The sequence below is a fragment of the Pollachius pollachius genome, assembly GCF_949987615.1.
Source record: "Pollachius pollachius genome assembly, chromosome: 15".
Taxonomy (NCBI): domain Eukaryota; kingdom Metazoa; phylum Chordata; class Actinopteri; order Gadiformes; family Gadidae; genus Pollachius; species Pollachius pollachius.
In genome coordinates this window covers 14,659,982-14,682,298 of record NC_136948.1, presented here as the reverse complement: position 1 = coordinate 14,682,298, position 22,317 = coordinate 14,659,982, and the positions used below count along the sequence as shown (strand labels likewise).

The 22,317-nt window shown below is 42.1% G+C and overlaps 4 protein-coding genes across 5 annotated transcripts; 3 read left to right on the top strand and 1 right to left on the bottom strand.

The window, feature by feature from the left end:
- The first annotated feature begins 210 nt into the window (after positions 1 to 210).
- On the top strand, positions 211 to 2,316 carry mgst3b (microsomal glutathione S-transferase 3b). Its single transcript, XM_079753034.1, has 4 exons — positions 211 to 453; positions 620 to 742; positions 1,017 to 1,089; positions 1,954 to 2,316. Exons 1-4 carry the CDS (start codon positions 328 to 330, stop codon positions 2,052 to 2,054), a joined length of 423 nt encoding a protein of 140 aa, XP_079609160.1. The 5' UTR covers positions 211 to 327; the 3' UTR covers positions 2,055 to 2,316.
- A 370-nt stretch (positions 2,317 to 2,686) lies between these two features.
- tmem50a (transmembrane protein 50A) lies at positions 2,687 to 5,860 on the top strand. Its single transcript, XM_079753011.1, has 7 exons — positions 2,687 to 2,774; positions 3,563 to 3,668; positions 3,872 to 3,984; positions 4,169 to 4,236; positions 4,668 to 4,760; positions 4,935 to 4,995; positions 5,123 to 5,860. Exons 2-7 carry the CDS (start codon positions 3,567 to 3,569, stop codon positions 5,166 to 5,168), a joined length of 483 nt encoding a protein of 160 aa, XP_079609137.1. The 5' UTR covers positions 2,687 to 2,774; positions 3,563 to 3,566; the 3' UTR covers positions 5,169 to 5,860.
- On the bottom strand, positions 5,122 to 8,980 carry rhd (Rh blood group, D antigen). Its single transcript, XM_079753010.1, has 10 exons — positions 8,818 to 8,980; positions 8,229 to 8,415; positions 7,979 to 8,129; positions 7,547 to 7,694; positions 7,277 to 7,443; positions 6,890 to 7,027; positions 6,676 to 6,803; positions 6,507 to 6,586; positions 6,158 to 6,231; positions 5,122 to 5,954 (listed from the first exon to the last, which is right to left on the bottom strand). The coding sequence occupies exons 1-10, from the start codon at positions 8,966 to 8,968 to the stop codon at positions 5,928 to 5,930; spliced, it is 1,251 nt and encodes a 416-aa protein (XP_079609136.1). The 5' UTR covers positions 8,969 to 8,980; the 3' UTR covers positions 5,122 to 5,927.
- Positions 8,981 to 10,116: 1,136 nt separating this feature from the next.
- Positions 10,117 to 21,202, top strand: maco1b (macoilin 1b). Of its 2 annotated transcripts, none has more exons than XM_079752876.1 (11): positions 10,117 to 10,527; positions 11,717 to 11,858; positions 12,380 to 12,506; positions 13,367 to 13,490; positions 14,060 to 14,238; positions 14,681 to 15,326; positions 16,177 to 16,335; positions 17,553 to 17,735; positions 18,206 to 18,320; positions 18,492 to 18,666; positions 19,158 to 21,202. In XM_079752876.1, the coding sequence occupies exons 1-11, from the start codon at positions 10,448 to 10,450 to the stop codon at positions 19,358 to 19,360; spliced, it is 2,133 nt and encodes a 710-aa protein (XP_079609002.1). In that variant the 5' UTR covers positions 10,117 to 10,447; the 3' UTR covers positions 19,361 to 21,202. The 2 variants fall into 2 exon arrangements, with proteins under 2 accessions (XP_079609002.1, XP_079609001.1); XM_079752875.1 differs by having other exon boundaries at positions 18,206 to 18,326.
- The last annotated feature ends 1,115 nt before the right edge of the window (positions 21,203 to 22,317 follow it).

Here is a 22,317-nt window from a genome sequence, read left to right as displayed (position 1 = left end):
CGGATAATGTTTGTATATTACACATATGCATTGTATCAGGTTACTGCTTTACACGTAGAGATGTTTGTAACAGAACACATCATACAGAAATATTAAAGAACATTTGTACTGACATATTCTGAATTATTCAAGTATTTACATAATCATTGCAATCGCGTACTTTAAAGAAGTATTTCGATGACGCTTCTGGTCTCGCGATGTTTCAATTAGCAGGTATTTCGTAAGTGTTATTATATTAAGAGTAGCTCGTCGTCTGGTTGTTCTCTCATTGCACTCGCATTATAGTAAAGTTCTGCACCCCAATCCGAAATCTCTTTCTTGATCGACATGGATATGCTACAGGTCCAGCCTGCCAATTTCGGCTATGTGATATTTACATATCTCTATAGCTGGATCATGCTGTGTTATCTGGGAGTAAAAGTTGGGGGTGCAAGAAAGAAGTTCGATGTCAAGGTAACCGACAGTTGTTTTTGTATTGGCAGACTGATATCTTGTTATAGTAGGATAATCCACTAATAGCATTTAAATGCATGCAACTAGATTAATTATTCCTGTTTAGGTTGCATGAAAGATTCTATATTATGATTCGAAAAGATATTTACTTATCGTATTTCTCTAGTATCCCACTATGTACAGTGACAAGGACCAGGTGTTCAATTGCATCCAGAGAGCTCACCAAAACACCCTGGAGGTGTACCCACAATGGCTCGTTTTCCAGACCATTGCAGCACTTGTCTACCCAGTAAGTACCTTTTGCACGGAGAGAGGAGAAATTCTAGTGCTTTTTAGTGTTTACTTACTCTAAGCCCCCTCACCCCATACGAATATGTCAAAGATCTGTGCATTATTAACAGTTATTTACGACAATTTTGTAAATAAGAAACACATTTTTTGATCTTTGACGTAAACAATTGCCGAGTGTCAAGTTTTTAGATAATGTCACAGTGAGTCAGCATATTGTCTTTCACCTTTTCCCCATTTAACTCCCCCTCTATCACCTGTCGTTATCTTTTTAGATGGCAGCAGCAGTGCTCGGGGCCATTTGGGTCACCAGCAGGTTCTCTTATGCCTGGGGATACTACACTGGAGGTAAGACGGTTCCTGTGACTATGTTTAAAGGAAAACCAAACTCTTGTTTGAGCTGGTGCCCCTCCCCTCCCACTCTCAACACACAAGAAATGCATGCCTCTGGAAAAGTATTTTTTCATTGAAGGGCGGGCTGTGTTTCTGTTAAGGCTTTAGCAATCTAAACTACTACTACTTCCAACAGATTTAGGGTGGTGTAGCCAGAAGAATGATTGATAGATGTTACCTGGTAACCAAAAACTGCTGCTAACAATTTAAACATGCAATAGACCTCGGCAGTACGGTTACACTCTGCTGTTCAAATCTCATTAAAAAATATATATATATATATATATATTATCTGTTTTTATGGGCCAACCATTTCACGTAGGTTCATATTAATCATTGACAAGAGAATAGATTATTCATTTATATACTGTGAGCGAATACATTTAATGATATTTGCCTTAATTATGATCATAGGTACTTTTATATCGTAACTTATTCTCTATTCCCTGACATCTTCTGGACTACAACTCAATATTTGTATGAACTTTATTCAGCATTTTTTCACCCAACTTCACCCGAATGGGAATTAGAAGCTATATCAGGTTACTTATGTGTTCCACGTTGGTCATACTCTGGCAATAAAACTCTACTGACGGCCGTTTGCATGAAGCAATTCTGTATTAATAATATCTGTCTCTTTAATGTAACTGTATCAATAGTAGTGGGCAACATGTGTGTGAAGATGAGAAAATGTGTCCCCCAGAACATGTCTTAAAGTCAGATTAGTGATCATTTATTATATCTCAATTAAACGATATCCTTCCTCACGCATCATGAAAATACATGGTATTGATAAACATGTCTGTATTTTCCTCGCAGATCCTTCCAAAAGGATGAAGGGAGCCTATGGCTACATTGGATATCTTGGAGTCATCGGTCTTTCAATCTCTGTGGCATTACAATTGCTTGGAGTCTTTTAATTGGCCGTTCTAAAGGATGCATGGGTATTCAGCCACACCGACATCCAATGTATCATTCCACTAAACCTGTATTGCTGGTTTAAATACCTACTTTAAACACTGTTAAATCTGAATGTAGTTTGTCTGCTGTTATTATATTATTTTGTACTTCTCATTTATAACCATTTTACAAGACGTTTTATGAATGAGTTTTATTTGGAAAAAATATGAAATGTGAAATGTAATAAAAGCAATACAATACCCAGATATTTTATAAATCAATCATAATTTACAAAAACAAGGAAAAGAAAAGGAGCCGCAGCCGTCGTAATTGCTCATGTGATTCCCACATGACCAGTTGGGATTATGTTTTTCATAATTTTAGAAATGTGGCTGTGCTACGGTACTACAGAGGAAAACTACGAAGACAATTATATCAATATAGTCTATATAATAATTGGACATGGATGGTCTATTTGTGAAAGCTGTGTTTAAACTTTAAACCTATAAGGCAGTCAAAATTACATGTCCATATATTGCTGTAGATTATTCTTACAAACATAAAAACTCCGTGAAAGCCTCCTCACCCAAATTCTTTTTCATAAAATGCGCATCTCCTTGAACTGAGGTTTGCCTCAACATCAAATGGGTGGGGACAACGCATGCGCGTGATAGATCCTTCTCGGAAGCAAAGTAAGGGATTGCGTTCAGGGGGTCCACATCAAATACAGAAAAAGCAAAGTAAGTTTTCTTTTAAATACGTTATATTATTTCTACCAAACAGGATTATGCTTTTTACCAGATGGATCTATTGTCGTTATCACATTGCCCCTATTTTGCGCAAAAGGCGACATGAAGGAGCCTCCAAGGAAATGCTTAACAACAAAGCAATGAACAAAAGCTGAGATGATAAAGCAGTATTTCTTTGTCGAAACGATACTTACCAAGAAAATATGGAATCATCTTTGCCTACAATTTGGCGTCGGTCGATGTGTTTATTCGCCGTTGTGTGAATTAAACTCGATTGTTGTTGTTGCGATAAACGGGAATCAGAAGCAGCACCAAAACACCAAGATTGCTCATATGGCTATTATTTACATAGCACGTTGTGAGTCTGAACCAGTTTAAAGTATGAACCCAAGGGCATAACCATGGTAAAGACATCGGGGCTCCATATAATAGTCCTCCCCCAGAAATGTAGCTAAATTCCCACTATTCTATGATTTTATATGGACATTTCAACTTGGTTTCGAAGATTACGTTGACCATTTGACTTCACATTTAAAGGAATCATCTGTGATAACTCCGAGATAGTGGCGCCCCAATCCACAGCTTTGTTTTGGACAATTACTTACTGTCTAACTTTGAACCCAACTATGCTAAGTGACAGCTAATAGGATAGCTTAGGGGTGGATTTACTCCAGGTTATTTTTGTTAAAAGAAAACGGATCGCTACAATGTGATGCATAAATACTGGACACATATTTTACCCGTCCCAAATTCAAACAGAATACCTTTTGTTTCATCAGAGCCATGTCAGGGTTTCTAGATGGGATCCGGTGTGGAGACTGTGAGTGTAATGTAGACTGGGCTGAGAGAAGAAACACAATTGCATCTATTGCAGCTGGAGTCCTGGTGAGTTACATCAAAGGCTAATAATTATGACTATCATATTAAGGATAACAACCACATATTCCGAAAGGCTTTAAATTCCTTGCATAAATTGAACAAAGATAAAACCGTTGTGATATGACGTCATCATTCAATATGGCTTATGTGAGTTCCAGGTCTTTTAACATCATGAAAAACAAACACCCGTTTTTGTGTTCTTATTTCAGTTCTTCACGGGTTGGTGGATCATCATCGATGCAGCAGTGCTGTTTCCCCTTGAAGAACAGTTTCACCATGCCTACCACACATGTGGAGTCATTGCTACTGTAGCTTTTCTCATGTAATCTATCTCAATTTATCCTGGCTTTTCTCATGTATTATATTTAACTTGCTCTTGATCTTTAGTTTAGTTCTGATTTCTTAATGTTTAGACATCCTTATCGCATAGTGTTCTTAAACGAAAGCCCCAGTAATTTGTTGATGTTCTCGTGGTTGATAATATTTTGTCTTGTTAACTTATCTAGGATAAATGCTGTATCAAATGGCCAGGTTAGAGGAGACAGCTACAGCGAAGGATGCATGGGACAGACAGGTATGTTATGTGTTGTATTTCACTTTTGGCAGGAAAGCGTTATATGACAGTTTATTGGAAAGTGGAAATGTTTTCCCAAATCTTGTCATCAAACCAATCAAAACAAGCAAATCTTCTCACAGTGTCTTTGATAGTATGGAGAACGTCAAACATATAAAGGCCTATTTGTCCAGTTTGTGTCCACTATCCCTGTCAATATTTTTTTTAACTTGTTTGTGTGACACATGATAATATTAAGCACAGGGCTAGGGAACAGACTTTTACACTGATCCACTACTTGCCATGAATCGGTTTCAATTGTATTTTAGGAACCCAAAGAGGTTTAGCGGTTGTCTGTACTTATGGCAGTTACCGTGTGTTCCTCTTACAAAACACTCCAGGAGCACTTGGGGATCACATGACAACCCGCCCTGCTTTTTCTTTGTTTGCAGGAGCTCGTATTTGGCTTTTCATTGGCTTCATGCTGGCCTTTGGCTCCCTCATTGCCTCCATGTGGATCCTCTTTGGAGACTTCGTGGTGCACAGTAAGTCGTTCACTTTATTAATCTGAACCCTTCAGTCACCCTCATCTTAACTGGGTCAGTCAAGTAAAAAGTCTTCATGATTGTTATTAAACAATAATGATTCGAAAAACGCATGTTGTGAGGCACACAATAACAATATTGTATTAATTAATTATTTTCTTTTGTTTGTTACAGAAAAGGATTTTGTTTACCCTGGAATCGCTATTTTCTTCCAAAATGCTTTTATTTTCTTTGGGTAAGTTAATTCAATTTGCGAACCTCCGACATTTTGACATATTATTAAGATGAGTATTTTGTGTTAATGACGGTGAAGAAGTTGTATATCTTGGTAGTCTAATATTCCATTCACATTCATATTTCAGGGGCTTGGTCTTCAAGTTTGGACGCACTGAGGATCTGTGGCAGTAGTAAACCCTTCATGTGTCTGTAAACCATTTATATTCTATACTGTATGGGACATTCTCCTTTTAACCTACATTTACTTCACATAATTCATTTCACAAAAAAAGTGCTATTTATTTTAAATCCTGGTATATGAAGAGAGATGCAACCCTTTTTAAGACCCTTTTGGCTGGACCTGCGGAGTTCAATTGTTCCAGATCTTTGAATGTGTCTCTGCAATTGTGTATCTATTCTCATGGCTTTACATGGTGTTTTCCTTCATTTGGGAGCCTCGTAACTGGCAACTCTGTATTAATGTGTCTGTAACATGGTCACCAAGACCTGACCTCTGGACCTCAGATAGTTTGAGGTGCACACAATTGATGGTGTATTTCCCAGAACCATGCACAAATATATTTGAATGTAGTTGCATTGGAGGTCCTATCTTTTTACGTATTTTCCTCAAATAACACTATGCCGGAATTTAGCAGTCAGACATTTGTATTGCCGAATGGTGATTACATTCTGATTTTACCACAGGCACGGACATATTGTGAGTGTAGTTAACATGTATATCTAATGGCCATGCAGATTCATTTGTCTACAAGATAAATCACATATTTTGACATTCATGGGATAATTAAGGAGAGATATCTCATCAGTTTACAAGTCTTGCAATAATTCTCCTGCATTAAAATAACTTGCTTACCATAAACAAACTGGTGGAAATTATTTACAGGGACATGAATGGTTTCAGATCACATGGCGTTCTCCTCTCTGTTCCTCTTATTTTTTCTTTGCAAGGTTGGGAAACTGTAAAACATGCAAATGTGAACACCTTGTTTTGTCAAATATACTTTGAAACTTACAGTGGAAATCCAAAGTCATTTCACACCAAACTGGAAATTGTATTTAATACCAAAATAATTCAAAGAAATTTATAGGAGAATATTTCTGCTCATGACCTTCATTGTTCTATCATGTGAATCGATCTACTAACTATGTTGGTTACTTACCTCCCAAAACTCCTGATCATCAAAACATTTCCTGTCCTGTGGCGGTCTCCAAAAGCTCCATTTAACTAGCAGTCCTTTTTAGAACAATTAAGGTATGGTTAAGGAAATCGTATGCATGACGTTCACAAGCCGTAACAACTGTTGGTTCATGACAATGGTTTGTGTGCTTAAAGGCCATGCTCTTGCATCTGGCGGTTTTTCACATCTAATTAAAGCAAAATAAAATCCATCAGAAATTGTATGAATTTTCCCTTCAATACAAGACAAATTGGGTCTTGTCCAATAACTGATGGCTACTGTTCCATCATTCCATAATGCTTAATCTAGGAGATGTAACCACACATATCACCTGTGATCAATCCCATGGACATACTGAGACTCAGGGTGATGAGCAGAGTGCAAATATGGAACACAGCAAACCGAATTGCCCTGGAAAGAGAAAGAACAGCTAGACCACCTGACTTCAATGGCGCGTATAGGTAACTACGTAAAGCACAAAACAAATGGTGCATCTTTACGTTGTGCGGTCGTCCATATGATTTATTTGCAAGATGAGATGAGCTAGCCATCCAAGAAGTCCTGGAAGTCCATGTACACTCAAAACGCCACAGGTGTCGTGGCATTGAAACGCAAGAAGCATATGACGCTAGAAGACAAAAATGAATATTAGACATACTACACGAGATTCAAAAGATTACAGATTACTTTTTTGTATCAATTGAGAGTGGAAACCTTAAGGTAACGAAGTGAAAGGGTTGATATCACACCAGCGGCTAATCCAACCGTCATGGCAACCCAGGGCTGATGAATCAGTGACATTGAAACGCCTATAGCGACCCCTCCAGCCAAGGAGCACTTCTGAATATGACCCTGGGAGAAGAAAGAAACGGAAAAAAACGAACATTTCTCCTCATATCCATATTATAGCATGTCTTTATAAATGATATTACATTTGTACATAAATAAACATATAGAAACAACTTTCACTAAACAAATAGTATGCTGATTAAAACGTGGGTTTAAATATACATTTGCATTATCTCATAAATATTAGCGTACTAAAAGTATTTAATTGGCAGATTTTCCTCCCTTATGACAACATTGCCTAGCGGATCATACCAGGTTAATTCTTCCTCTGGGGCTGGTGAACACTGACACTGCAGCGGCGGCCACGGCACTGACCGCAAGGGCTAGGTAGGTGCTCAGTATTATCCTCAGCTTCCTCTCGCCCTGATCTACCAGGATGGAGTTGAAGCTGGGCCAGAACATCCACAAAAACAGTGTCCCTGCAGATCACAGACAGTGACTATGTTTTAGTCAATGAGTGTTAATGAAAGTATTTATTTATGTATTGATTTGTTTATTTAATATTAATTTGACAATGCAAACCAAACATGGAGAACAGTCCAGTTTTGCGGTCCATTTTCTCTTTCTCAAAGGGCGTTTCTGATCCTTTCCGATGCATGACCCAGGTGAGCATCAGCCCAAAGAACGCCCCAAAGGTATGAAGCTGCATGGCACAGTACAAAGGCTTCACCTAGAGATAGGAAATACAGTCACTGACTGCCAAACATGAGATGCACATACAAGATATATAGTCAAATGGGTTGTATTGTGAACAAGGTGCTTTAAGGGGGAAAATAACACTGGTGGACATGTTATTCTTGCAAATACAAAGTGTATAGTACAGGCGGACACAAGCCTGTACTCTGTGAGGTCAGGGCACTTCTGATGATCTGTTGTTCATCACTTAGAGAAAGGTGGATAGAACTTCCCGTTTACAACATGAGGTACTAAATTTGAGATGAGTATAAGGCTCACCTCAAGGAATGTCCGAAGAAGCCATTGGTTCAAAATGAATCCTGACACCTCCAGAATGGCAATGAGAATGAGTTGAACAGGGTTGGTCTTTCCAATCACCGTACCAATAGATATTAGGGCGGAGGCTGTGCATATCTCAGCAAAAACCAAACTAAGGGAAGAACACAACGTTGCCTTCAAGTCATTTTTAAATCAAGGTGTGCCTTTTCTTATGTAAGGCACACTAGAGAACATCATTGGGACGACATACCTTTTCAAATCTATTAGTATCCTTCTACTTTGGATCCAGGACTCAAAGCCATTGAGGATAATTGACCATTGGGTGGCAATCACTGCCACAAGCAAATTGAACCCTGAGCCACTAAAACCATAACGCACCAGAAAAGTGCCAAGAAATCCAAAACCAGCCACCACCATCACGTTCACATCCTGGAACTCTGAAAGAGGGTAACCTAAAAGTTGTGAACTTGAATCTTGCAAAATCGTTAAATCACTCTTTTTTTTTTAGCATAGCCTACAAGTTACTCACACATATAAAGTACAGATTTTACATTTCTTGTCATCAACTGGTAAAAGATTCCAAGGACAGTCAACTGGCCTTATCGTTGCCAAACAGAAATATGAGCCCCTCCCCATAATGGCCCTGTTACTTATTTAAGATGTTCTATTAAAATACGACTCTTTCAAATTAATATTTGAAAACTTTTAAAATAAATACCAGCATTAGTATGAGATTGTTTGTGTCACATGATAAACGTAAACCAACACAATATTTTTAAAGAATGTAAAAAACTGAAAAAAGAACAAAGGAACAAAAAAAAGAAAATTCGACGACTTACCCGAATACAGTTTGCTGGAAGTATTTCCAAACATAAAGGCATATGGATCGAACTCAACGTAAAGGGCATATATTACAATGAATCCAGTTTGCAAAAATAACAATAAAGGTGCCAGACGAGAACGCAAATTTGGTGCGTATTTAGGGGCCATGATCTCTGTAGTGCGCACCACTGCCAGCTTGGAGGCGCCTCAGCAGAAGGGTAGGGCATCGAATGGGGCTGATAAGGCGGACAGTTCGAATATGTTAGGTGAAGCAGCTCCGATGTTTGTTTGTTTTTTACTAATATTGAATAGCGTAGATTAGGCTAGTCATCATCAGAGTGCGAATCAAATCTTATGGCGTTTTTAAAAATATATATAATATACATATGGATCATTTAATTTTACACATGGCGGTAGGGGATTGAGCTGGTGATTAAAACACCTCGCTTACTTATCGTGGGCTAGGGTGGGGGCTGGTGTTAGATGGAAAATGTGAATTGCGCATAATGGAGCTCGAGGAGGCCTGTGTGTTATGCATAAGCAAAGTGACAACCGCTTAAGCTGATGATATCTATTGAGACCGCTAAGTTCACAAATAACTTAAACCGTTATTAGGATGTGAAATAACTGAAAGGAATGTAGGCTTGTAAAATCCCTGGGCTCCCTTAATCGGACCGTATCATGAAAAACAAATCAGTTGACAGGCGGCAGCAATGTAGGAAATCTTCCATATGCATAGAACTCAAACACAACAGAAGTCAATCATAATAGAGAAAATAGGGTCGTGTAGGCAGACCAATATGCCCTAATGGAAGGCTACAGGCCATAATGATCTCTTATGCATTTTTATTCAATGAATCGATGATTTTAGTTACAGATATAGGCTTAAAAATGTACATTTTCACATTGTTTCAATGTAATGTAATGAAGAATGTTACAAATAAAAATACGTGTAGAGACTAATGGACACGCACCAGCTGCAATGAAAATCCATTGATATGGCTGCGTAGAATACGCTGATACGGTAAAACATGATTAAAATGTCTAATTATCTCTCGGTCGATGCTATTCATTGCGACAACTATACATGTTATCGTATCAGTCAAAAAATAAATGTCCATATATGATTGGCTATTCGTGGACCAAACAATCCTTGTACAGAACCCACACGCATAACAGCCCGCCCTTGCGGCGTGCTGATTGGACAACGAGCAATGCCTCAATCTTAATCTGTGAATTCAATTGGGTGACGCGTGTGACGTTCAAGAAGGCCTTATTGTCTACGCCCCCTTGCCTCTGCCTATGGCTATGGTGGATGAGAACCGAGCGACAAACTATAGAGTAACATAAATGGTTCATCTTTACATCCATCAGTGTGAGAAGCCTCTGTAAATTGATTGGACCTACCACCCGTCTCGCAGCTTGACGTGCTTAAATTACACCGCGGCTTGCGCTCATAGAGGCTGCGCCTGGAGAAAAGAGGAGGTCCTTGAAGAGAGCGCTTTATTTATTTCTTTGTTTCCAGAGGAAAAAATAATAACATCGATATTCACCACAAGCATTTCATTTATTATCTCTGTCCGTGCACACAAGAAAACTGGATAAGATTACAGTGGGTATTCAAAGGCCAAACCGAAGGGGAGGAGGATGAAGCGGCGCAATGCGGACTGCAGCAAACTCCGACGGCCGTTAAAACGGAACCGAATCACCGAGGGTATATACGGCAGGTATACGAAGCCCCGCGGCGCTCTAATGATGTCCCCGTTGAATGTTCGCACCTTGGGAGCTACGCAAATTGAATCGTGCAACACATATTCCATTGCGGTGTAACTGTCAGCTTCCTGGCCCCTGATGTGTAGCAATAGCTTAGCTTATGTTAGCTGTGTTGCTTGTTGTAGGATAGCAGGTAGCCTTAGCTTTAACGAAGGCCTGGAAACGGCCCGTTTAAATCACACCGCTGAGCCTCTCTACCACATTTTACCACATCTTAAATGTTGCAATTCTGTATGCACAGCCCTCTATATATTTAAAGTGGACCATGTGAGCTAACTTGAGATGTTGTTTGTTTGCTAGGAGTGTTGTTAGCCAAGAGTGCTGACAGCTAGACTGCAGTTTTGTCACCTCATTGCCAAATTCATAACATGCGCCTCTTTCATCCAAAAGCAATGTAACAAATGTTTATGCCATTATTAAGACCACATTAAACGTGGCCCATGATCAGAGTTTTGTTTTGGTTGTCGATGGCCACTGTAAGCTGACTGCCTTGGCGACTCAGGTATTATGTCAAAAGACAGCTGTCATATCCAGCCACACCTGACAGTTCCCACCTGTCTTTGACTTCCTACATACCAGTCAAAAGGATAATTATAGATGCTTTTGTCCCAATAGATGAGTAGGCACACGTTCTACGTAGACAGACGTAGATGCTGTTGAACGTGAACTCAAGTGAGAGTCAGTACTATACTGTTACTCCTTGTATTTTAAAATGGAAAGGGTTGCATCTATGATGCTTATAGTCCCTCTTAATTTAACTTAGTGTACATGTGCCAATTTTGTTTTATAGTTTAAGCTGCTTAGACTAAGTGCTGCTACACATCTAATCTCTCAAACAGCAGCACTAGCCTGTGCAAATACTTCTCATGCCATATTTGATAATGGCCCCCCTTGCCGCTCCTCGCACACAGGCTTATGTTAAATGTGCAAGACGGCATTGATTTATGATATTTCAATAACGATCTGCCATATGCTCCCTCAAGAGAAGTACCCTTATTATTTGTTAGTGTCGACATCAGCATGTGCGTACATAAAGAAAAAAACACAGAAAAGGGTATTCTCAATTGTGCATAACCTTCTGACCAAAATCATGCATGTCTCTTCCACTCAATTTATGTTTATGTTCTGTGTTTTTCTGAACAGTACCTTCCTGTATTTGAAGTTCCTGGTGGTGTGGGCACTGGTGCTGCTGGCAGACTTTGTGCTTGAGTTCAGGTTTGAGTACCTCTGGCCCTTCTGGCTCTTTATCCGGAGTGTGTACGACTCGTTTCGATACCAGGGGCTGGTGAGTGGCTCTCTTTTAATGCTTCAAAACTATAATTTAATAGTCAGGGGGGAAAACAGCGTTTTCATGATTATGGATAACTCCTCCTTGGGTACACTCAATAATACTTGATGGTGACCCTCGTGTTAATCGTTTTTACCAAGCGTAAAACATAACCTTTGACTTGTAGACTTATGTGATCATCCTTAAAATACCCTGCCTGGTTGCTAAGAGTTCAGATGTTTCTACAATATTTGTGTCTGTATTTAGTTGTTTACATTTGCTCCTTAGATTTTGATTGATACAATTGATCTATTGAATGAATATGACCTCTGGGATATCTGACTTGATATGTAACATTTTCATGCATGAAAAATGTAGGCTATTTTTAAATGCTTTTATTGGTTTGACGTTTGCCTCCAGCTGTATATGCATACGTTTACACATTGTTTACCCACTATTACAAATTCAAGCATAGTTGATGACATTTCAACACAAAATAATGAAAATATTTTTCTAATTTTTGCATCTCCTTTCTACAGGCCTTCTCAGTGTTCTTTGTGTGTGTGGCGTTTACATCGGACATTATATGCCTGCTTTTCATCCCTGTGCAATGGCTGTTCTTCGCCGCCAGCACCTACGTGTGGGTCCAGTATGTGTGGCATACAGGTAGGGCCTGCGTCTCTTTCTGCACCTTGATGTGCAATGTGGCGTTGAAGCACTGTGGTTTGTGTTGAGAGTGTAAATGGTTGGGAACATTCTTCCTTTGCTCGTTGTGTCGATAGGGAACAAAGCTACAATGTGTGGATATCCAAAGACTTGACGTCCAGCCAACACAGGCTTTGACCGGAACCTTGCATGCATTTTAACACATTGGTTTAATATACCCTGCCTGAACTACAAATGCGGAGAGCTGGACCACCTGGTCATACAGATGACATGTCATCATACCTCATTTCGGGAGATCAAATTCGCCGCTGAAGTTCCAAGGAGGCAGTAAAAGCGTTTGGAACGATCAACGCACAATGTGTCACCTTACGTGCAAAGGAAAAGCGAACTACTCTGAACTCTCTGTGGCATATGGAAGTGAGCGGCAGGGCCCGGATCAGGTGTCTGATTTACTGGGAGGCCCCTGTGTTGACCAACGGCCAGGTGTCAAATTGAGCTCCAAGTAGCAGTGATGGTGGGGGAAGGGGTGACGGAAGGGGACCCCTGTAGCTCTCTGACCCCACCACTATTTCCAAGTGACGGTGTTCACATCTGTGGGATTTCACAGAGTATTAATACCCCTGTATCATTCCACCACCAGGTGGGAACCGTGTATAAAGATTTAATCCCTTGGGACATTAAATGGTTTCTATTCTTTGACCATTAGGCCTGTGTGTTCAGAAGGTATGGAAATGAATGCTGTGTTTGTTTTTGTGTTTCTCTGTCTATCTAAATACAATAATTTGGCTAAATAAGTTACTCATTGGTCATTATCTTGAGTTCCTATCTGTGTTTTCATCTGCCGTCTTCTGTGTCCACAGAACGAGGGGTCTGCCTACCCACAGTGTCGCTATGGATACTCTTTGTGTACATAGAGGCAGCGATCCGATTCAAAGACCTCAAGAACTTCCACGTGGACCTGTGTCGCCCATTTGCTGCACACTGGTGAGCCAATGTTTGCTCTCTAAGATAGAGGCCAAGGGGTGGTTGGTTAGGCACCCATGGGCGGAGGCAAGTTTACTTCCTTAGTTCCCCATTGATCAGGCTATGAATCTATGAATGTCCTTTCAACACACCGTAAAGCAACACTAAACCATCCTACTTGCAAACATACTGATAACAACTCACGTTGGAACAATGTTCACCCTCACCTGTGAACATTTGTTGGCATTGTGCAGATCTTAAATTACTACCGCGGGTCAACCAAGGAAAGGGCTTTGGTTATACACGCCATGCTGACATTTGTAAGGTCACTCATTGTGTCATGCTAACAAAGTTCTATGCCAATAATCTCAGGAGCTCTGAGAACCCTTGAGCTGGATTTAGATTTGTGTATTAGCCTACTTTATGCTGTGTAACCGAACAGTTCACACAATCACAACAAGGAATATATTTTTGGAACGATGACTGCATCTGCTTCACCCCAATCATGTTTACGTGGTCAATCCCATGTTGGTTTTAGATTGGGTTTTATTTAAACTTGCACAATGTCTCGCCCCTTTCCACTCTCTTAGCATCGGCTATCCAGTGGTCACGCTGGGCTTCGGCTTCAAGAGCTACGTCAGCTATAAGATGCGTCTCCGGAAGCAGAAGGAGGTGCAGAAGGAGAACGAGTTCTACATGCAGCTCCTGCAGCAGGCACTGCCCCCAGAGCAACAGATGCTGCAGAGGCAGGAGAGGGAGGCGGAGGAAGGTGGGGTAACCACACATACATGACGTATACTGTACATGCATGCATGCATACTTGCATATGTGGTATCTGACGTCGCCCATCACTGGTCTGTGTCGCTGGTATCGCTTGCATCAAAAACATTCCCTCGTCTCTACAAGATCTTTCAACTTCCTAATAGTTTCATTATAGCAACTATACAACAATGGCCCGGGGGGTTTCCTAAATATGTCTATTTATCTTTTGTTTCAGACTGTATTATATTTTTACTAGAATCTCATGGTAGTCTTGCTAGTGGATGACTTTTCCCCACATATGGTTTTTAGATGGCGCTCCGCTGGAAGCGCTTCTCAAAGATGAGCCGGAGCTCTACTTGAATATAAGACGGGTACAGATTGCTGATTTTAATATTCTTGACTCACTCTAACATGTGTCCTCTTCTGCCATTTCTCTATTCCCCCCTCAGCTGCCGCTAAAGGATTATCAGAGACGGAAGCACCCCCAGTGTCACAGAACGGCGCCCCAGCCAATAAGAAGACTTCACCCCCACTGGCGGAGCTGGAGTACCGGGAAAAAGGCAAAGACGGCAGAGGAGGAGGTGGCAGTGGGGACGCCAAAAAGCAGCCGGGCAGCAGCAACAACAGCAGCAGCAGCAGCAACAACATCCTGCCTTCAGGCGCAGACTCTAAACTCCAGGAGATGGAGTACATGGAGAACCATATGAACAACAAGAGACTGACCACAGAGCTGGGCAGCACAGAGAACCTGCTGCTCAAGGAGGACAACAACTCCTCCTGCTCCTCGTCCTCGTCCTCCTCGTCCTCCTCCAAAAACTACAAGAACGCCAGCAGCAACGCTGCGGCGGCGCTGAACTCCTCGCCGCGCGGCCACAGCGCCTCCAATGGCAGCGTGCCTGCCGCCGCCGCCACCTCCTCCTCCTCCTCCTCCTCCTCCTCCTCCTCCTCCTCCTCCTCATCCACCTCGACGGGGAAGAACGAAAAGAAGCAGAAGCAGCCTGCGGCGGGGAAGGGGATGTCGGGGGGCTCCCACCGGGACCCCACAGATAACTGCATCCCCAACAACCAGCTGAGCAAGCCAGAAGCGCTGGTCAGGTGAGACTCACACGACTACACACAGTGTTTGTGTGGGCAAATGTGCAGGTTTTCCTCCATGCTCATGAAGCCTTTCTATTGCGCTAAGCTAGAAGGCTCCATGCACTTTAACATGCAATGTCAAATTTTCATTCATTGCCGTTCTACGGCTGATCATGTTTTTTTTCGAGCTCAAGTGTCTGTTGACCTACTTTCTGGTGTTTGATTCCAACATGAAATTCTCCTTGCGCGCAGACATTTGTTGAAGCCATCTGTCACGCCTGGAAAACACATATGCTTTACTTCGTTGCTCTCTACAGTGTTATTTTGCTTGTGCTATGGATTTTGTTGGCCTATTTTATTAATGTTTGTTTATTATTTGTGTTTTCGCGTCAGTAAATGACAAAACGCAGACTAATGCATGATTGAATTGTAGCTCATGTTTTGAACCAAGTTGATTAGCTCAGTGTTTTTTTTTCAAGGGAGTAGCGGAGAGACGAATCGTTATCAGATGTGCAAGTCGGTCAATGCTGATTCTACTATCATTGATGTTTGCTGACTATCGAAGAGTCTCTCCAGCTCAACCCACTCAGTATGCTGCCAACTGTTTTGCATTTCTGCTAGAATTGGATGTGGTGGAGTAACTCGGGGCAATGTTTTGCGTGTCCAGGCGATTTGTAACATATTCTCTACATGACCCGACTCCTGTTATCATATGACCAAATGACTTCCAACCTATGGCTGACAAGACCCGGTCCTTCTCCCCGATGCCTTTTCCCAACGCACCCCCTGACCCGTAGCACCGGTCGGCAGCTGAACGCATCGCATGACCTGGTTCCCCCCTGTGTCCACCCCCCCCCCCCCCCGCTAGGCTGGAGCAGGACGTGAAGAAGCTGAAGGCGGACCTGCAGGCCAGCCGGCAGGTGGAGCAGGACCTGCGCAGTCAGATCGGCTCCCTCGGCAGCTCCGAGCGCTCCATCCGCTCAGAGCTGGGCCAGCTGCGGCAGGAGAACGAGCTGCTGCAGAACAAGTGAGTGGCGGCGTGGGCGGTGGGCCCGCGGGCGTGGGTGGTGGGCCGGTTGGTGGTGGACCGGTGGGCGGCAGCGTTTCTACCGAGCCAAATAGAAGCTAGACGCGCTATTGCTTGACCTTAAACGTTATTCCAGTACAGAAAAACTTGGAGGCAGGCAATAATAGCGTTGGCAATAATAGCGTTGACAATAGTAGTGGTGTTCATCTGTGGGGCGGCTGTGTCAGTCACTCACAACAAAAACCACGATGGCTTTTTGTTTATTGACAATAGCGCCACTGGTCTTGTTAGAAAACCTGTTGTAGTTGCAACAAAAAAAATACTGTGTGTCCCTGCAAACTGGACCATGGGGATGGTGTTGCATAGTGCACCACTCTACCTCCAGCCTCGGCCTCTGTTGTGTTAGCTCATCATTCTGGCACCAGAACCCTACCAGTACCCTGGCACCCGACAGCTTGTTAAAGGTCACTGCATTCAGAATACTCTATTTGTATTGCTTAGCTGAGCTCTCTGTAAATGTCAAGCGTTGCATGGGGTCCATTAAACACGTTTAGCATCTTTTTATAGTAGTCGTTTTTATAATGAAGGTCTGATCATTGACTGACGTACAAACAGAGCAATATTTTGAAAGGTTTGGTATTCCTTAACAGACCTTTATGCAAATGGACACAACATGGCTATCACATTACTACTTCCAGTGAAATGCTTTCACATCAAGTATAAAAGGAAAGGAATTGCTTCAAATTGCCTAGAATATAATTTCCGGTCGCTTTCCCAGTGCCAACTACTGGGAGCCAACCATAGTAGACTCTTGTTCTACTTTGAGACTATGCCCTGTATTTTTGTCCATATTAGGTCCTTCTATTCAAGGGAGAATTTACACTGGGAATAAACATCTGTCCTGGTGGTAGCTGTATTTTAGTCAGGAATTTATTATTATTAAGCTTGGCATGAATCCAAGTCAACTGGAGGACAATTTAAATACGATTTAGATGTTTAATTACTCCAATGACTCTTACAATGTGTTTGGATTTATCAGACATGGATGAAGGTCTGGCTACTATATTTGGATACTTATTTCCTTTTTTTCGAATGAATTCAAACATTATTTAGGTTGACTAAAAGCAGAAGACACACATGCACGCGCGCGCGCAGTCTTCACAGTACCGTCCCGCTGGCTAACATATTTCCTTGTGTGTGTGTGTGCATGCGTTTAGGCTCCATAATGCCGTTCAGGCCAAGCAGAAGGACAAGCAGGCGGTGGGCCAGCTGGAGAAGAGGCTGAAGGCGGAGCAGGAGGCGCGCGCCACTGCAGAGAAGCAGCTCGCAGACGAGAAGAAGCGGAAGAAGCTGGAGGAGGCCACAGCGGCCCGGGCCGTGGCGTTGGCCGCAGCCTCCAGGTACACCCGCCCACACCCTCCACACAGGTGGCCTCCCGTCCTGGCATAAACACTCCGGAGCCCCGCGGGCTAGAATGGAGATTTAGCATTTGTCGTTCAGGACAGCACGGATGCGCATATGTTCCGTACACTGTTCCGTTATCTATGCAATGCCACCATATCTTTAAAGCGTGGTGGACTGCACAAGGCGCGCTCGATCAGTGTGGATAAATATCGTGCCATATATTGGATGCATGTGATAACCCATGTGGATGTGAGGACATCAAGTTGAATAGAAGTAATTTTATGCTCTGTTGAGAAATGAATGAATCGTAAATGTGTGTCTGGAGGGGGAGAGAGTGGGACGAATGGGGCGGATCTGTGGGTTAAACACGCATACCTCCTGATAGGCATTCACAGAGAGCTATTTAAAGAGTCTTAAGATGTGAATGGGACCATCTGACCTTGGCGTTCATGGTTGTTGTCCGCAGAGGGGAATGCACAGACACGCTGCGGAGGCGCATCACAGAGCTGGAGACAGAGTGCAAGAAGCTCAGCATGGACATCAAGCTCAAGGAGGACCAGATCCGCGAGCTGGAGATGAAGGTGCAGGTGAGCCTTTCTGATCGTAGTACTACAGGCCCTATTTCCATTAATTCCACAAGCAGTGTCGTACCCACCTTTATGAACAACCCGACACAACACAACGCCATTCTGACCCACGTCTTCTTCTTCTTCCTCTCGTTTGTGTTCCTGGTCTACGTGGGGAACCCCCAGGAGCTCCATAAGTATAAAGAGAACGAAAAAGACACGGAGGTGCTGATGTCGGCACTGTCAGCCATGCAGGATAAGACCCAGCACCTGGAGAACAGCCTGAGCGCAGAGACCCGGATCAAATTGGACCTCTTCTCAGCGCTGGGCGACGCCAAAAGACAGCTCGAGATCGCACAGGGTCAGCTTATCCACACACACGCACGCACAACAACTGCTGGTGTTATCAGCTATCGGCAGCAGGGGAGCTCTGTAGACTGGAAATGGTGTTATTGCAATTTTACGACTCAGTCAGTTGCCCTATAGTTTTATGCCATAGTAAAAATGTAGTTCCCTATGGTGGATAAGCAAAGGGATGGTATTTGCTTATTTTTATCACAAAATCTTTATGGCCTCCTCTGAGATTAAGTGATCATATATTTCCAGCTCAAATAAAAATACAACATTATATGCCTCATTAATGCCAGAAGGGTTAGTTTGTTGGCTCACTTCCTTGATTCTTCAACTGTAATCACAGGTTCTTTCCTATGATGTAACATGTCAGCCCAACGTCTCATGTGGCTCTTGGGCTCACATCAGTAGTCTAAAACGACAGTTTTGGGGTAAAACCGTTTTCCTTTGCGTCTCTTTGACCATGGCTGACTTTGTTGTCGCTCCTCTGTGGTCTCACAGGGCAGATCCTCCAGAAGGACCAGGAGATCAAGGACCTGAAGCAGAAGATCGCAGAGGTCATGGCCGTCATGCCCAGCATCTCCTACACGGCCGACAACAGCAGCATGACCCCCGTGGCTCCCCACTACTCCTCCAAGTTCATGGACACCAATTCCTCCGGCCTGGACCCCAATGCCTCTGTCTACCAGCCCATGAAGAAGTGAACGCTTCCCCTCCTCTCCCTCCGGCCATCTTCCTGTCTCTACTCTTTTGTTTTTGGGTTGTGCAGACCGACCAACACAGTCTGCAGTGGAGAACATGGGGTTTTCTTCACTTTTGTTCTCCCTGCTCGCCAGGTCAGAAGGATGTTGTATCGTGTGACTGTACTTGTTGTAGTTAAAACAAAAGACAAAAAAATAACTTTTAAAAAAGACATCACGTGTCAACTAGGAATCCGTTATTTCTTTTCTTCCTTGTTGTGTCTAGTGAAACCTCACAGAATCGGGCATGTATCCATAACACCAAAACACCACTACCACCACCAACAACACTACCACCTCGTCTTCAACCGATCAACTGCTTTGCAGCCTTGGGGAATGGCTGAATTTATTTAACCTCTTACTTCTGAAGACGTTTTACGGAGCTTTCACTTCTCAGATCTGGGAATTCCCCTCTGGAATAATGAGGATGTGAGCATCTGGGAACCAGTGCAAAGTGGTCTTTGACAACTTTGAAAGCGTGAACAATCTTTGCAGTTAACACAGCAGTGTGCACAGATTTAAAATGGCAGGGGTGTCGAAACAAACACAACAAAGGGCATTGAATCTTCTCCTTCACCAATTAAGCCATTTGGTTTCTCGATCTGCCCCGTTATTGTTCAAAAGAGATGAATGCATCAAGGGATGTTTGAATATTAAAATCAGTTTTGACCGTTTTGGTCCCTCTGCATATTCCTTCACCAGTTTTCATCCCAGTGACTTGAGATAGGACTTAATTATTGTTTTTCAGACAGAGCCATCCTCAGAACTAGGTAACACCCAATTTGTTGATTTAAGAGTAGCCTGGATACCAGCATCAATGATTCTCTGAATCATTTTGTTGTTCAAAGAAGTGTCCCTTTCTTTATATCTTTGGTACGTTGTTCAATAACTTTTCCTAACTGATGATCTGAAGGACACAGAAATCAAGGTGGAGGCCATGCTTATATCCCAAACCTGGTTATTTTCAAAATAGGTTGATGTAATGTGTACCACTGCTTTTTTTGCACACAGTTAAAGTGTGTTTGCATGCCCACCGAAACAACATGCACTCCCTTAATTTAGGTCCATGCCACCCTTTTTTTTTAAATTTTTGTAATTTCCATAAAATTGCACTGCTAAAACAAGGGAAGATTAGTTGATGAGACTGCACTGCAATGTATGTGTATACATTGCTTTTTTTTATCTTATACTTTTTTGGAAAGGCCAAATTTATAATTGTGCAGCCTACTATTGCAGTTAATAATCTCCTTTCCAAGTTCAACAATATTCCACTTGATTACATGTGCCAAGAATGGGATTAACATGCTTTCTAGGAATGTCATTCAAATAGTATGAAGCGTTTCAGAAGTCCTGCTGAATGAAGTTGTGTCCATCTGGAGACAGTGTGTCCCCACAGTTTGAACAGAGTTTACTTTACATAAGGTAAGGGACTAGGAAATCCTAATTCTGTTAATGTGACATACCTGAGGGAACAATGTTCAAACCAGTTGCTCTCTATCCTTTTGGTATCCTTTGGTGCAGGGAGAAGTTGCTTGGGTCTGGCATGGTGCAGATGTCATCCGAAAAGGTCATTGTTGTGTGGTTTTCACCCACTATATATGGATGCTCTCTTGTTTTTAAGCAGCTATACCAATGGCTTCTGAAAATAATATTTACATTTTAGTCAGCTGGTTGGTCAACAGTTGTTGAAAAGTTGTCGTTTTCTATGCCCAGTCACTGCTATTTGTTTCAGCCCCAAATCTGACTGGCTACAGTCTTGCTCTGTGAGGTTTACAAGGAATAAACGTTTTTTTTCTTGCAAATGGTGCCAGGTGGGTTTCTGTTTTACTTTCTATGATTTTTGGTTTTATTCACTTTATTATGTGACTGTGTTGGATTAAAAGAATCTGCTACATGACCAAATAGTAATATGAACAGGAAGTTTCCGAAAAACTGCATCGAATTGGTCTTGCCAGCAGGGGGCAATGTCATTCCATTTGGTTGATACTGCCTCAATATGATTTATGATTTAATATCATTAATTAAATCGGGTGAATAATGATCAAATCCAATTCAATGTACATTGATATTTCATTAATCATTTTCCATGCCATTGGAAATTTAAGATGTTAGGCTAAACTCGTGAAAATGGCTTCGCTGATTCACTGTTAGAACATAATTGGCATCCGTTATGCCCACAACAGATTTACCAACAGAGACCGTATTTAACTGAGAAAATAATTCTTGTTTCCATGATGAGATTTGTCTCTTTGTCTGGATATTTCACAGCTCAAAGTAATCTCCAAGGGAACTCGCACAGACCTGTGGGCCAGAGATTTCAATTTGTGATAGAAGTATAAAGGGAACTGAATTAGGCACTGATACACATTTTGATTCGAGCGACAGATTCAGAAAACACTACGTCAAGGACATTGGGTTTCAATACATCAGAGAGGCCCTCCTTGTTCAGCAATCACATTGTCTGCGGCTTTCCACCTGCGTGGAATTCCACAAGGCGTTCACATTTGCACATTTAGTGTTGCTCTGAATGATACTCATGTTTAAGAGATCTTATTTTGCACATATCAGTCGACCTTTAAATGAAAATATATATCTAATCAGCAAAGTCTAACAAACGTAACGGTAAAAAAAAAAGTGACCACAACAAAAAGTCAAATTAAATGCATAGTAGTGTGTCCACATGTGTCATGCATTGCAAAGAATATTGCGACTCTGAATTTTAAATAACTGCATTATTATAAAGCACATAAATAAAAATGCGATTATCAGTGTCAACTGATATTAATGACATTCAACTTTCAGTGAAAAGTGATGCAGCTGAACATTTTGGAAAGGGGGGGGGGGAACAAACAGCCGCTTGGCTAGGCGAAGCGCGCCAGCGCCACTGAGACCGCCTCGCTCGCGTGACTCCCACACGCGTC